Genomic DNA, 17,646 nt, shown 5'->3' with positions numbered 1-17,646 from the left:
TTGAATAAAAAGTTTCAAACTTGCTCATTAGTTTCATAAAATCTTGTTAATTTTCATATTTGTCACTTTTTGGTCACTTTAGTGCATAAAGTTTAGATCTTGAAAGTTTGTGACCTTGTTATGGATAACTTTGGAAACTTTATCCATCTAAACATCATGTTGATTCAGATCTGAAGATTAGAAACCTGGACTTAATGGATTAAGTTAAGGAAGATGCATTTTGGCCCCTTTGAGACTTAAAGACTAGATCTTCGTTATTTGGACCATCCTAATGGATAAAGTTGGAAACTGTATACATTATGGAGCTATTAGGAACCATAAAAATGTGACCTTGGTCCTTTTCTTCCCACTATGCAACGGTTATGGGGCCTTAGTTTGTGTATTAAGTTAGGGTTTTGGTGTGTGGACTCCTTCTAGCCATGGAAAGTCATAAAGTTGGAAACTTTATGACTTTGAATATTATTTGGGACTAGATTTGAGCTTTAGACATAAGATCTTAATGTAATAAGCACTTAATGAAGGAAAATGGAACTGGTCGTGTACGTTGGGCGTACCTGGTAGTATGTTGAGCATACTAGGTTGGAGCCCCATAATCAGGAAGCGATGTACTACGTTAAGTGTAGTAACTGAGTACGTTGGGCGTACTCAGTCTGTGTTGACCTCCTTTGACTTTTTGACTTTTTTACCCGTTGACTTTTTGGATCAGTTTGACTTTTGGTCAAACTTGGGTAGAATTAAGTATTTGACTAAGGATTGGTCTTGGTTTGGTTTTATGAAGTTTGGGTTGGCTGTTCTGATGTTGAGGTAGTTGTTGGCTTCTATTGACTGGTTCAGGCGAGACTTCTCACAAAGTTTGGCGGGTCGAAGGCACCAATGCCAGCCGATTGATTATGATTTAGAGGATGCTAGTTGTCTGTATGACTCTTGCATGTATTGTATGTGCTTGTATGTATACTGGGCGGGGCCCGATGTCATGCAATGCCTGATAAATGTGTTGGGCGGGGCCCATCATATGTTACTGACAAATCAATGTCGGGTGGGGCCCGATGCTGGGCGAAGCCCGATGGATGTCGGGCGAGGCCTATTGTATGTATGGTATGTAGTATTTTGGGGAACTCACTAAGCTTTGTGCTTACGGTTTATGTTTAAAATGTTTTCAGGTACTTCTGGTTTCAAAAGGAAGGCCCGACTTGATCGCATTTTATCCCCTGGAGATTTATTATGCATTGACTGTTTATGATTTTACTATGATGTTTTGAGTATAATTTATTATAGTCGTCTTTTAGGATAATGAATGAATGGTTTGGACATATCTAAAATGAAATTTTTACTCGAAAATTTTGGAATGTTACAGTATCCTACAAGTATTATGATCATCGAATATCATGATATATTTTTCTTACTATCATTCCACATGCAATTATTCTCATATCTCACTTTTCATTACAAAAATGGTTAACACAAGGGGTTTTAGGGTTCTAAATTATCTACCACCATAAATTTTAACAATGTTCACTTTATTCATCATGCCTCTCGATTCAAATACCAATGACTTCGATCCTCAACATATCCTACAAGGGAAAATAATATCTCTATAACTCTCCATTGATTATCCTAACTCATGGCCACTAATAAACTATATAAGATTTCTCGTGAAATTCCTTTCTTCTCATACTTGTTTTACAAAGGACATGTGTGAATAAGGGGACTAGACAACCCTTAAAATGATGCTTTATATCATTACAATATAAGTTACATGTGAACTATCATACAAATTATTCAATGTAAATATATTTTGGGTTTTAAAATCATGTTGAAATTTTAGAAAAAAAAATTTAAAAATGAGTCGATGGATTTGAGCTGCAAATAACTTAATGGATTATGATAAGGGAAAATTAAAGAATTTTTTCATAGTTATATATGCATTTTTTTATTCACTTAATTTCACATTATATATGTAATAACATTTAATATATTTTCTTTCGATAATTTAGTATTTACTCATATAAAAAAGGTATTTATAGTGCTCTACGCCATGGCGTTAAATTGTACCTTCACTAAAGCATGTCATGTCGCTAGAGGGTAACCCCCACGTAGTGAAGGATCGCATACCACATCCTTCTTCTCACCCTTTTAGACCGTTGGAAACATTCAAATTCAAGAAAAATATATAAATACCTGCCATCATTACCATTTTATACTTCAACTTCTTACATAAACATTATATTAGTTTTTTTTACTTTTCACCTACATTTTCTTCTTATTAAGACTTACAATGCATACAAACAATACCTGAAATAACATCACCCCAAACCATATCCGTCTTGATTCACTACCATCAGATTATCCTCACTTTGATAATCCACTTCCATCACCAAAATTGTCATTTTCCAGGTGGAACCAACCTTCATAATTTCGTCCAATGCCTCATTATTTTCCTAAATAAAATTCACAAGACCATCCCGCTTGCTCTGTTAGTGATTTTAGTGTCACCAGGACATTTTGTGTAATTGAAACTTACATGTGAGCTAAGGGGCTTCGTAATTTGTCCTCTAATATATGTTTGGTTATGTGCGGAGTGCACACATGTATAAGATCGAATTAGAAGTCGATTCGACGACAAGTCGGGGGTCCGAGGGCAGTGCCCATTTCGCGGGACCTACGGGCAGAGCCACTGGCTGGGGTCCACTGCTAGGTTAGCGGGCGGGGTCGAGGGGCGACGAATTCTCAAGGGTGATTATGGTAAAACTGACTAAGATCGTCAGTTTTGGACACCATTAATTTCCTCATTAATTCCGGATTCTTTTGATTTGTTTCCAAAAAAACCGATGACGGCCAAGCCTAAAAACGAAACCCTACATCTCGTTATATATATATATATATATATATATATATATATATATATATATATATATATATATATATATATATATATATATATATATAACGACTCTCCTATTTGAAGGAGATATACTTTTTAGCTCTCGTTTTTCTTCATACGAACTCATAATTATCTAGCAATTTGGCTTACGTTTTGTATGTCTAGAATCGTAAGTGCCCCATTGAGATTATTGTAGGATGAATTTCTTGTAACTCGGGCATAAGGTAGAAATATCAGTTCGGAAAGTGTTTACACCATCTAAGGGGTATCCAGATCTCCACTATAAACCCTACCCAATTTCTAACATCCTCGAATTTGTTCACAAAACCCAACCAAAATCATCGCGGCCGATTAAGAGCTCCACAAAAGAGCTCTAAAACAACAACTACTACCCATACAGGTGTACTTCCGCTCAACCTTGAACTATGGATAACGAAATCATATTGGCATGTGGTTGGATCGACCTTTCGAAAGATAATCAAACCGGAAACTCAAAAACTTTTCCTGCATTATGGATCATTTTTACAATGTAATGCGTCATTAGACATATTTCTCACATCACTAACAAAACATAAAATGGTGGGATTTAAAATTGAAGGTGTCGAAGTTCAATTACATCTATAATAACCAATTAAATCAACGTAGAAGTTGTAGTAATAAAGCCATTATTTTGAAGGTGGCTATCAAAAGATGCCCATTGGAAAATAATGTGTCGCATTTTGGCCATGTAGCACAAGTGACCGAAGATTTTAAAATCTTGATGACTGATCATCAAACGTAATTCACCCATCCAACGACCGAAATGTTGAAGAAGAGAATAGCCAAAAAATGATTTTTAATGATGTTTTTTTTTATTATTATGTAATGTTTAGTGATGTTTTTTTATTATTAATGCGATGTTTTATTTAAAATTAATCATATATTTATTATTTATTTAAAAAAATTAACAAAAAGGTTGAAAGATAGAAAATAAATATAACATAGGTTGAAACATAGGTGAAACATGGATAAATAGCATCATGAACTTACCTGTCACAAAATTGTGAAAAAAAATAGATATAAACGATCGTATAAATGAAAAACAGTCAAAATTATATAGGAAATTAATAATTACCTTTTTATTTTGTTTATATATAGATAATTTTATTTTTGTACACATATATGCAACAAATTTACTGAAAGTCTTCACATATGACAATTATTACTGGCTATAACAAGTTACAACTTAGTTGTCGTATACGTGGCATATACGTGGAAAAAATAATTATCTAAGAGGGTAATGAACTATTGGTTTTGTTCACACATAGAAAATTTCCTTTTTTGTTCTCATTCGACCATCCAACATGACAAATATGTTCACATAATACCATTGTTTCAGAAATTTAAATCGGTAGTTAAAGTCGTTTGTCTAACTTGTTGAAGTTGTTCACATAATACATTTATTTTAGGCTGGTTAGACTTGTTACGAAAGACCAAAACCAAAAACCTAAGTTGGCTCGCACTCTCCCACTTATTAAACATCGTACCTAGTCTCCCACTATGCTCCACGTTTCCCGGTCCCAACAACACAATGGAGGAGTGAGCTCAAGCTTCCATTAGGATAATAATCGTAAAACAGAAGTTTAATCGTTTAGTTCGTACCCCACCCTAAGAAACAAATGTTGTTCTTGTGTTAGATCGAACCAAGTGTCTCAATTTCAGAAGTAATGGTATTATATGAAGTACTTCAACAAGCTGGACGAACGACTTCAACTACCAATTTAAATTTATGAAACAATGGTATTATGTGAACATCTTCAACAAGTTGGATGATCGAATGTGAACAAAAAAAAATTGCCTATATGTGAACAAAACCAATAGTTCGTTACCCTTTTGAGTAATTATCGTTGTCACATGTATGCAACGTAAGCTGTAGTCATAATGGTCATATTTGAACACTTCTAACAACTTCGTTACCTAGATGTATACAAAAAAAGTTATTCAAATGTAAACAAAATGAAAAGATAATTATCCTGGTAAGTTAATTCCCCAAATTATATTTATCGACAATAATAATTTATAAGGTTCTATGTTACTTTAGCTATAACAAATAAAAAAATCTTTCTTACCAGGATAAAAATCTAAGTATATCGGGGTATATAATGGGTAAAAAAATGAAATATATAAACTATAGATATATCAAAAAATGAAATATATAAACTATGATCGATCATCAAATTGGATCTAAATTGTGCACTATTGCATCATCTTATCCAGTTTCATCAACCGATGGACTTATTCTTTAAGTATCAAATTATTATAAAATAAGTACATTACAAAAAGAATATTCTTAAATTATCTGTCAACAAACATATTTAAATTATTGTCCACTATACTCATTTTGCGTAGCATGTTACTTTCTAGGCTAATTATGCAAGGTCGTTCAATTAAAATTTAAAATAGTCGTTTGATCTTGGCATGATAAATCAGGTACACCATGTTGTATTTATTATAAGCTTAGTCAAACCTTATCTTCATCTTAATCCTCTTTGTTTATATATTATTGTGTATACACTTATCGTATTAAAATTGTTTTTTGAGCAACTGACAACTTCAAAGTTGAAATTTAAAAGATTCGAATAATTATGAGCCAACCTCTTTTGGAATACTTTATTTTCAAGTAACTGTCACTAAGCCATCTTGTTGTAGTATTGTCGTACTTAGCGAGAATATTTTCAAAGGCTTCCACCTTCCAAACCATGGCCCGGATATGTCGCATTTACATTATGTTGATGGCATTATAGTTTTTTGAGATTGGTCGATAGAGAACACTCAAAATCTAAGTAATAAACTTGAGATGCTTGGGACTCTTTTTGGATCTGAAAACTGGTTTATTCAAAAGCAAGATTTTGGTATTTGGGACAAATAACGTGGAGATTCAAATATTACTCACAAGAATAATTAATTGTAGTGGTAGTACTTTGATGGCTCTGAACCGGTCTCCCATTTTTAAGTAGAATTGATGCATTTCGGGTTAGGGCGGTAAAGACTATTCATGGAGATAAGTGGAATTAATGGTAACAAGAATTATGTTTGCCTAGATATTCTTAAAGAAGTGGTTCAGGTACGTGATCATGGTGTTTGACCTTTTGCCTAAGTTTAAAAAGAGAATTGTGGACGGGTCACTCACCTCGTTTTAGGAAGACACATGGTTGGGAATTGTTCCTTCAAATATTCAACTTCCTTGACTGTTTGCTGTTAAGTTGAATAAACAGATTTCCGTATGTTCAAGATAGGTCAACGGAGATGTTTGGATTCCTTTCGTAGAAGGGGGGGACAACCAACAATGGGCTGACTTAGAGGCCTTGATAGCTTCGGTCTCTCTGTCTCTTTGTCTCCTCTCAAAGATAAGTATAGGGATGAGCATCGGCACCGGTCCGGCCCGGGAACCGAACTTGGTAGAAAATAAGAAACGAACCGGACCGTCGGTTCTACCGGTTCCGGTTCCTACCAGTTTTTGCCGTGTCTTCATTGTTGGAACCGGTCCTTGAGAAATAGCAACATACGGTTCCGGTTTTTGCCGGTTCTACCGGTTCTAAAAATCCACAAGAATATCGTCCCGGTCCCGGCCCGATCGGTTCTATCCGGTTCCGGTACCGGTTCCCTGGTCCAAATGTTCATCCCTAGATAAGTGGGGTTGGTCTTTTCATGGTTAGGTGATTTGTCTATAGAGCCCACACATGCTTTTATTGAAGAATATATGTTGGTTACGAGATCCACTGCCTCTCCTCAGATCCGACATGTCTCGATTAAGGAGAACTTTTTTTTTTCTTGGCGTTTGAGTTTGGATAAACTCTCTACTAGGTCCAACCTAGACATGCAAGTTTTGGATATCCTTTTGCTTATGTGCCATCTATATGATGTGGTTGGTTATGCCCACACTTATGTCTAATGATGATTGGTTGTAATGGTTATTTTTTCTGGGCTTGTAGAAAAATGTGAAAGACGATTTTGAAGATGTTTTCTATTCTATGTGGTGGCCTATTTGGGTGTTCATAAATACTTGGTTGTTTGATAGGAGTCAACCAAAAGTGGTATATTTATTTGATATAGTTGTTGTTCAATCCTTCTTTTGGTGTAGTAATAGGAGCACGATGACTAATGTTATCTGGGTGGGTTGGTTTGAAGACCCAAAACGTGATATTACTTTATGTACCTTCTTGTATTTTTTTTTCTTTTGTCTAGCTTCTTACTAGTTCTATAAAAGTTATATCGTAAAAATTAATTATTTTGTGGGCCCCGTCCACGCACTACGTGAATGACTACACATTAGAATCTAATCTTTGAAAAGTTTTTTGAAAAATAATTCCATAATGGAAAACTTCAACTTTCTCGTTTGGTAGATGTTTAACCTTATGGAAATAGTGCATTAGGATTCTAGGAGTTTACAAATCTCCGCTTAAAGTTATCAAAAAATTGGAAAGCATTCGTAGTTGTATTTTTTGTAACGTCCTGTTTTCACAACATTTTTTTCATTTTTAATTAAGTAAAACTTCACATTATAAAATACTACCATTTAAGAAAAACCATTTGTTCCAAGATATATTTGTCTAAAAACAGAGTAATATATTAAACGTGTAATCTCCATGGCTGTTAATCAATGTGTATAGTCACACCTTCACCTTCCCACGACCACCACTGGTACTTGAAAAACATTTAATTCACAACTGTAAGCCAAAACTTAGTGAGTTCGCTCAAAATACCACTCACCACAATGTACATAAAATGCATGAACACCGGGACTACAACATAAGACTGGATTGTCCATGGGCCCACAACATAAGACTGGATTGCCTCCGTGTCTACATCACAAAGACTAGATTGCCCTAGTGCCCACAACACAAAGACTGGATTGCCCCAGGGTTTTTTGGCCTTCATCACAAAGCAGGACCGCCTCAACCCACCCCACGACAATATGTTGACATATGAAACAAACAAGAAATCAAGTAAGCACATAAGCACAAACAATTATCTACCGTAGTCTACCTGTCTAACAACTCACTATCGCATACCAGGCCTCATACAATACACTACCCCACTAAAGGCAGATCCCTAAGAAATTCATAGCCATATGTAACCAGAGGTGAGATGGACATTCGAACAGGAAATCCCACTCTAGAGCCACAACCAAATAAGGAACATGCATGAAAGCCTAGATCAAGAGTTCTCAGGCTATCCTACGTGACAACATACACCCTTAGGGTACTCCAATAGAAGATAATCATCCTACTTGTACTCTAACTAGTACACCACTACACCTACATATTAACATACAAGGATATACACTATAATACATAGTAAAGTGAGGAAACTCACCTGAATTGAAGACCCAAGAAACACAGAAACATGCTCACTCCCTGTTCTGATTACTCCCGCGAACCGACTAGCATCAAACCAAGGTGAAACCTTAATCAATATCCCAATTCCTTCAAGTTTGACCCAAGGTCAAACTATTCAAAAAGTCAACAGTCAACGATCAACAAAAGTCAATGTTCAACATGACAACGACCCCCATGACGCGGCAAGCTCTTGGCCACGTCGTGGCCAGCTAAGGACAAAGTAGTCGATCATCAGAGTACCGACACGATGTGGCAAGCCCTTGGCCACGTTGTGGGATCTGGCATAATGCCAACTTCTTCATTAAGTGCTTAATCCCTATATATCTAAGCCCAAAACTTCAGATCTACTCTTTCACACTGACTTAATGGATAAACTTCCATACTTTATTACAATTATTTAATGTTTTTCTAACCTTAATTTTGAAATTTTGTTGATGATCGATGTTGAATGACTGGCATGAATTGCATCTGTTGTTGATTACCGATGATGAGAATCTAATGATTTTGGATGTATAATTAATCGAAGATACTCTTGATAAATCATAATTGAAGGTTTGACTGAAAGAACCTGTGATTGATGAATATGGATGATTGATAAATAATCAACGTTGGATGATGTTGATCGAGGGATTGGTTGAAGAAATCTGGATGATTGTTGAAGGTTGGAGAATGAATTTGAAATGTTAACTAAATATCCAAAATAAGTATTTTACCTTGAAGGTTTAATTCTTATACCATATTTACATGTTTGTAACCATCTCTTAACCTTATATATATATATATATATATATATATATATATATATATATATATATATATATATATATATATATATATATATATATACTAGGTGTAATACCCGTGTATTACACGGGTTGATTAAAAAAAAGGATTAAATATTAAAATGTAAACATTAAGTATTTTTTTAAATAGAATTTTGAAATAAGGAATGAAGAAACCTATTAATTACAATTACTATCACATTTATTACATTTAATACTTTACATATATTAATATATAAGTATTATGTGGCGTTTTAATTTAAAATTTGAAAAACCCCAGAAATTAACATATGGATATTATTTATTTCAAAAATATAATAAAATGACAAGTGTCAAAACTCATGAGAGATTGACACGTGGCAAAATGAATCTTTATTTATTATAGTTGATATATATATATATATATATATATATATATATATATATATATATATATATATATATATATATATTATGTCACATGACACGTCCCAAAAAGAAGAAAGAACCACTTTGAAAACTTAAAAAGATTCAAGTTAAACATAAATTCTCCAACATAGTATTCTTAATATGGCATAATACTACAACAACCAAGACCAAATATTACCCATGATTTTCTACAATATCAATATCCACACCATAAAACTATGTTTGTAAATTTAACTACAATACATCCTTTTTTCACCCAAAAGTCTCTGGCAGGTATTGGTCTAAATGTCGCAATAAGTAAGAATCCAAAGTCGAGAAAAAAAATTGAAAGTTGGTCAAATGGTGAAGAAGAATTACTAATGAGTGCTTCGGTAACTTTTTCTACGGACCCGTTAATCGACAATGGACAACAATCAAGAAAATTTTGGTGTAGGATTACTAAATACAACAATGACTTTAGGAATTCCTTTCCTCTAATAATTTAAAAAAAGAGTGCAGGGGAATTGATATCAGATAACTCCATATGTTAATGAGTTCAATAAGATATTCATTAACATAGAAAAAAATATCAAGGTACATTTTCTTGGAGAACAAGTTTGTAATCGCACGTTCAGCGGGGCCGGTTTATCATCATTGACTTCGGCCCATGACGTTTTTGGTCCATTATTATTAGGTCAACCACACTATAAATAGTATCATTTATTGTAACCCTAATGTACTGTACGAAAAGACTTCTACGGGAGGAAATAATAAATCTTTCTCTCTCTCTCTCTCTCTCTCTCTATATATATATATATATATATATATATATATATATATATATATATATATATATATATATATCCCTCCCTCTCTCGTGTTCGATGTGGGCGTAGCCGATCATCCTGACCGTGTGAACCACATAAATTGATTGTGTATTGTTCTTTTGATTTTGAACTTATTACTCTGGTGAGATCGTTTATCGTTTGTTGAACTATTATTTTAACCTAACAATTGGTATTAGAGCAATAACATAAAAACGGGAAGGTTAAAATCAGTAAATTTGAAGGACATGATTTCAGATTATGGAGAATGTAAATCGAAGATTATCTCTACCAAAAAAAGTTGAATCTACCACTGAAGGAAACGAAGCCTAAAGATATTGAGCAAGAGGATTGTGATTTATTGGATCGCTAGACAATTGGAGTGATAAGGCTAACATTGTCAAAGAATGTAGCTTACAATATTGTGAATGTGAAGACTACCTACAATCTCCTGAAGGTGTTGTCCAATACGTATGAAAATACCTTTCATACAAGCAAGGTTCATTTAATTTATCATTTGGTAAATCAAAAGATGAAGGAAGGTAGCTTGGTGACTGACCATGTGAACGAGTTCAATTTTGTCATATCGAGGTTGATTTTAGTTGATATTGGATTTCAGGATGAGGTCATGGCATTATTGTTGTTATCATCTTTGCCCGATAGTTGGCCTGGAACAATGACAACAGTTAGTAGTTCAACCGTAGGTGCTAAGCTGTCATTCGAAGCTATACGCGATTTAATCCTCGGTGAGGATGTGTGCAGACATAGTGTCAGAGAAACATCCAGTAGTCTTTTGAGTACAAAGGACTGATGAAAGAAAACCAACCGATGAGGCTAGGCTAGGGGAAGATCAAATTCAAGGAAGAGAGGACAGTCAAAATATAAGAAGGATATTACCTGTTAGATCTGCCATGAGAAAGGTCATTTCTGAAATCAATACCCAACGCCTTCCACAGATAAAAGCAATAAGGAAGTGAATATGGTAGAAATTCTAAAGATGATGTACTCATTTGTTGTGTTGAAAACTCAATAGGATCATAGATAATGGATTTTGGTAGATCGTTTCATGCCAGTCATTCCAAGAGTGTGATGTAGAATTTTAGGCACTACAAAGGGGTGGTTCAATTAGCATATAACAAAAGATTGGTTATCATAGGTATTGAGGATGTTTTCCTCAAGACGACTTTGGGTACAAATTGGACTTTGAAGAACGTTAAGTACATTCTAAATTTGAAGAGAATGTTGATATGGGTATGGCAGCTTGATGATGAAGGTCATCATGTTACTTTTAGTGATCATTAGTGGAAGGTGACAAATAGGAACTTGGTGATTTCTAAAGGTCAAAAATGGGGTACACTTTACATGGTGGAGGTTTCTGATTATGAAGTAAACGTAGTTGAGGAGGCAGGGGCATCCACTCTATGGAACCAATGTCTTGGACATATGAGTGAGAAGGGGATGAAGATGCTTGCATCCAAAGGGAAGATTCCAAACTTGAAGAATCTTACAACTGTTCTTGGAAAAAAGAATAAAGTTACCTTTGCAAAGATGGGTCAACCGCCCAAGGCCGGGAAGTTAGAGTTAGTGCATTCTGATGTATAAAGTCCCACCTCAGTTTCTTCAGTGGGAGGTTCCAGGTACTATGTCACTTTCATTGACGACCGTATAAATTTTTTTTTGGGTTTATTTCATGAAGAACAAATCTATGGTATTTGCTACATTCAAGAGACGGAGAGTTAATGTAGAGAATGAAACATGTATGAAGATCAAGTGTTTCAAATCAGATAATAGGGGTGAATATAACAACAAAGAATTCATTGATTATTGTGCTAAACATGCGATCAGAATGCTGAATATGGTTCCTGAAACTCCGTGGTAGAATGGTGTGGCTGATAGAATGAACTGTACATTGAACGAGAGGGCAAATAACATGAAACTCCAAGATCATTTAAGATTCATTGACATTGAATTTCATGTTAATCTTGATTGTGCTCAACTCAAATTTAATGTGGGGATGCTGCAAACCATTAAATACATGGTAAATCAACCATGCAAAACCGCTTGAACCTCAACATATAATTATTCTCATATTGACATGTCAGTTAGCCACACACACGCTCCATCAAAAGAACAATTCCATGAGTGACTCATCATTTAAAATTATATTCTCGTAAATGACGTGCCGGTTAACCACACATGATCAATCATCATAATATAACCAAAATGTGTGTTTTCATGGGAATCACACGACTCACGTTTTCAAATTATATAAAATGAGAATATTTTTTTTACCTGATTAATACTTTTAATCTTAAAAAACAAAATCCGATTGAATCCTTTCGGGAACTCCACTTTCAAAATACGAAAGTCAGTGATGGAGGTAAGCGCGAAACATATTAAAAACGAACATCATTAGCAATCAAAGAGACCTCTTTCAACCATGTATTAGAGTGGGTGAGCCTACTCTTGTTTAATAATAGGATATAGCCCATAAATACCTATATCCTTCCCAAATATACCGAACCAGCATGTTGCAAGGTCGCTCGAAGTTACCCGCCCCACACATCTCAAAGTTGCTCGTTTACATACCAAACTGGCATGACAGCTCAAAAGGAATGGAAAGAATGAAGAGAAAGTACAAAGTGGCATCGAAACAGTAGCAGCAGTACCTCGAAACTATGAGAAGACAGTCTGTACGAGGATACGTAGCTGGTGGATCCTGGCACATCCACATGACAGCTGTGTAACGGCATACACAGTAACGATAGTCGTACCTTCGAGCATAATGTTATAAATGTGATAAGATGGCATGTCAGGGTCGATATAGGAAGAACTCGCTACTTCTTCCTGTATTACTAAAAATATATAGCATGATTCGTCAAAAAGGTAAGACCACAGAAGTCTCGCTTATCTCTCTCGTGTATTCGATCGATAACATAACCTTTCACTAACTTAACTGTAGGAGCGTCATCCGGGACCCCCTCCCGGCCGGTTAGCTTACGGTTTGTTTGTATTCTTCAGGTCAATCTATCAGCCTGGGAAGAACCATCCCAAGAGTGAAAGATGGAAGACGAACCTGACGGTAAATCAAGTGTCGCCATCCATGGGACTTCGCAACAAACAGCCGACGCAAGCACACCAGCAATTGGAGCGAGTCCTGTCGCGAGAATGTAAAACCTAGAAGGCCTAGAAGCAACCCCACAGGTTGCTACTATGGTGAGACATCAGAACATAGTCGCCGAAAAGTTTGACAATGACGAGGGAGCCATTTTGCAAGGCAAAACGACAGAAGAAATGGAGTTGGAAGAATTTGAAGCATTCAAAAGCTTTAGGGTTATGAGGAAATTACAAAGTGAAAGACAACTCCAGAAAGAGAACGAATGGGATCGAGTTTCATTCCACACAGCCCAAACAGAAGACTCTGACGAAGAAGAAAAGGAGTCAGGCCCTCGCGAAAAAAGATCAAGCAAGAAGGAGAGAAATGTAGGTTGACTACCCAATACAGAAGACGCTTATAAAAGGAAAGAAAGGCTACATGAAGTAACAGAAGCAAAACAATACAACCGAGCTTTCAAGAGCCTAAATTTCTGCTCTCCTTTTACGGACGACATTAACGGAACGCCTATTCCCAAAGGGTTGAATGGTCGAGGGTACCACCTTACGATGGCACCGAAGATCGAGATGATCATTTATTCAATTTCCAATGGGCGATAAAATGATACCAATGGATCCAAAATTATGGAGCCTGTACTTCGCGGGAACCCTAGACAGATCTGCTCGATATGGGCTTGCTAGCTTACAACCTCGAAGTATATGGAGATTCGAAGGGCTATGTCAAAAATTTTGTAACAGTTTCATACAACAACGAAGGTTCCAACAACAAGCGAACATGATATTTGCCTGTCGACAGCATGATGGAGAATCGAATAAGGCATACTTTAAGAGGTTTAATGAGATCAGTAGAAAGATGCCAACCAGGGATGACCATGTGATCATAGCGGCGTTCAATTACGGGCTCCTAAAAAGGGAGCTATTTCGAAAGCTGGTAGGGCGAGAATGGGCTAATGCAGAAGAAATGATACGGAAAGTTAATCGGTTCCTGAGGCAAGAGGCTGAAAGCGCGGAAAAGGAAAAGATGGAAGGAAAGATCATGGCGGGAAGAGGGAAAAAGGAAGAACGAATTAAAACATACCCGTCTCAACCTAAGGGGCTGCCCCGCCACCACCATAGTAGAAGGCCACACCAAAGCGAGAGGGGAAGGCGAAATGGCCGCTACTAGCCATATCGACAGGAAGCTTATGAAGCTTATACTCCACGAAGCCCGAATAGGTAGAACATAGATAAAAACAAAAAATACCCTTGAGACCCGAACAAATACTGCGACTTTCACAAAAAGTTGGGGCACGTGATTGAGGATTGTGAAAGTTTAAAAAGAGAAAAAGAGAAAAGGCGGTCGTTAAGAGTCTACGAACGAACGACAAAGAGAGACGATACACCAAAGTATGACGCTGAAATTGCCGTGGTGCAAAGTGAAGAAGATACTAGCGACAAGTTAACACGGAAGCGGAAAGTAACTAGCATTGAGTTCAGTCTTCATGATCCAATACCTTTTGATCATAAAGGGATGTAGCATGTGATAATAAAAGCGGCGATAGGAAGAACGTTGATTAGAAGAGTTTACGTTGATAACAAAAGTGTTGTCAGTGTAATGTACGAACATTGCTTGAAAGGACTGTCCCCGGACATCCAAAGATACCTCAAGCCTGCCACGACTATAGTGGTAGGATTCGCAGGCCAGTCCGTATGGCCAAGAGGGAAGATCTTGCTACCTTTTACATTGGAGGACTATCTAGGTAACATTCGGAAAACCATATATAACGGAATTTGTAGTGGTACAAGCACCCTCTTCCTATAACATACTTTTAGGAAGAACCGGCTTGTGGAAGCTGCAAGCCGTCTCATCCACAATGCATGGTTTACTCAAATTTTCTACTGAATAAGGGGTGACGATAGTTCAAAACACCACCCCAGGACCTCCTGAGCATAGCCATGCTGTACAACCGGAGCAAGTTGAGCCCATGGAAGAAGAAGGAGTTTCTTTAGTAGATACTAAGGAAGTAGTTGTCAATAAAAACCACAAGGATCGGATAATTAAAATAGGGGTCAAGCTCCCTAGAGTGTTACGAGAGGGATTGATGACGATACTAAGAAAATACCAAGATACGTTCGCATGGACACCCGCGGATATGAGAGGTATCCCAAGGTCAATAATATAGCATCACTTGAATATCAATTCCTCGTATATACCAGTTGAGCAAAAGAAGCGTATCATGGCTAAAGAAAGAAACGAAATCGTCAACAAGGAAGTCGAAGCTTTAGTAAGAGCCGGAGTCATGAGAGCCACACAATTCTTAAAATGGATAGCCAATATGGTGTTTGTAAAAAAATGGATGGAACAAGGAGAATGTGCATTGATTTCACCGACCTCAATAAAGCTTGCCCAAAAGACAGTTATCCCCTTCTATAAATAGAGCAGAAGATCGAGTCGTTAGGAGGAGTTCGATGGAAATCTTTCTTGGACGCATACAAAGGGTATCATCAAGGGAAGATGGTCACAGTTGATGAAGACAAGACAACTTTTCATATTGAGAAAGGGACTTTTTGCTACACAAATATACCTTTCGGATTACGGAATGCAGGGGCGACTTACCAGAGGTTGGTAGACATAGTATTCACGAAACAAGTGGGCAGAAACGTTAAGGTATATGTAGATGATATGGTAATGAAGAGTAAGGGTGATGATGATTTCCTGGAAGATGTGGAAGAGACTCGCAAGAGGCTACATCAGAACAACATGAAGCTCAATCCAAAGAATGCATTTTTGGGGTGCAGAAAGGGATGTTCTTGGGCCATATTGTAATAGAAACAGGGATAGAGGCGAACCCTGAAAAGGTGGAAAGTTTGTTGAAAATGACAACACCACAAACAGTGAAGGAGGTACAGAGTCTTAATGGCAAGTTGGCAGCATTGGGGCTATTCCTAGCTTAGTCAGAAGACCAGACCATACCTTTCTTCCAAACATTGAAAACATTCATAGGGAGGAAGGATATACTATGGTCGGATGAGGCGGAAGAAGCACTCCAGAAATTGAAGAAATGCCTCAAAAAAATGCCGACCCTAGCAAGTCCCTTAAAGGAGGAAGTGTTAACGGTGTACCTATCGACAAGTCATGAGGCAATCAGTGTAGCGTTGGTCGCGAAAAGATGAACGAAGTAAGTACTAGTATACTTCATTAGTAGAGTATTGCAAGGGGCGGAACGAAATTACTCTAAAGTGGAAAAGTAGGTCTTATCCTTGGTATACGCAGCCAGGTGATTACGTAGATACTTCCAGGCATATCCCATGGAAGTGTTAACTGACCAATCAATGAAGCAAATTCTACTACAACCAGAACGTTTGGGAAGAATGACAGAGTGGGCGATAGAATTAAGGGAACATGACATCACATATAAACCTTGAATCAGCATAAAAGGGCAAGCTCTAGCTGATTTCTTCATAGAAATGACAGACGACCCGCTTTCCTCAATGATGACTACTCCTAAAGATGTTACTGAACTTCCAAAAGCACTGACCCAAGCAAACAAAGAAACGTGGATGCTCCACACTGATGGGGCATCAAGCAAAGACTGTTCAGGAGCAGGAATTGTTCTCACCAGCCCATATAGGGACAAGTCAACCTATTCCCTACGATTCAAGTTCAAGTGTTCGAAAAATGAGGCAGAATATGAAGCCCTGCTAGCAGGGTTATGGTTGGCAGGAAGTATGAACATCTCGCATCTTGAAGTGTTGAGTGACTCGATGTTGGTGATCAACCAAATTAAAGGAACTTACGAAGCAAAAGAAATGCACATCCAGAAGTACCTAGCTCAAACACAGACATGGATTGCAAAGTTTGAAACGTTCGAAATCACACATATTCCACGATCAAAGAACAAAGAAGCAGACGCTTTAAGTAAACTTTACTCAATAGCCTTCAGTCACTTGTCAAAGACCGTCCTAGTGGAGGTGTTTCCAAAAAGAGCATTGATAAGCCGCAGAGTGAAGCAATGGGGTTAGAAGAGGAAGCTTCATGGATGACACCCTACGTCCCGTTTCTGTAAAAAGGAATAGTGCCAGAGGATGTGAAAGAAGCAAGGAAGATACGAATTAATGCACCAAATTATACCATGTATGGCGGTCGACTGTACCGGAGAGGTTATTCTACCCATGGCTGAAATGTATCACGAGTAGAGAAACGGACGTAGTAATGCAAGAAGTATACTCGGGAATCTACGGAGCACATGGAGGATACATGCCCATGGCTGCCAGATACATGCGAAGTGGGAAATTGATAT

General features: G+C 36.9%; 1 protein-coding gene across 1 annotated transcript; it reads left to right on the top strand.

The window, feature by feature from the left end:
- Positions 1-16,813: 16,813 nt before the first annotated feature.
- On the top strand, positions 16,814-17,368 carry LOC145157415 (uncharacterized). The gene has a single exon (XM_079076456.1). The coding sequence runs from the start codon at positions 16,814-16,816 to the stop codon at positions 17,366-17,368; it is 555 nt and encodes a 184-aa protein (XP_078932582.1).
- Positions 17,369-17,646: the final 278 nt, after the last annotated feature.

The sequence above is a fragment of the Lactuca virosa genome, chromosome 2 (assembly GCF_052849685.1).
Source record: "Lactuca virosa cultivar CGN04683 chromosome 2, Lactuca_virosa_CGN04683_v6, whole genome shotgun sequence".
NCBI classification, from domain to species: Eukaryota; Viridiplantae; Streptophyta; class Magnoliopsida; order Asterales; family Asteraceae; genus Lactuca; species Lactuca virosa.
The sequence above is the reverse complement of the archived record's forward strand: the minus strand, read 5'-3'. Positions and strand labels throughout refer to the sequence as shown.

Excerpts from the sequence above, each read along its gene's own strand:
- LOC145157415 (XM_079076456.1), top strand. The coding sequence starts at position 16,814 with ATGACAGACGACCCGCTTTCCTCAATGATGACTACTCCTAAAGATGTT.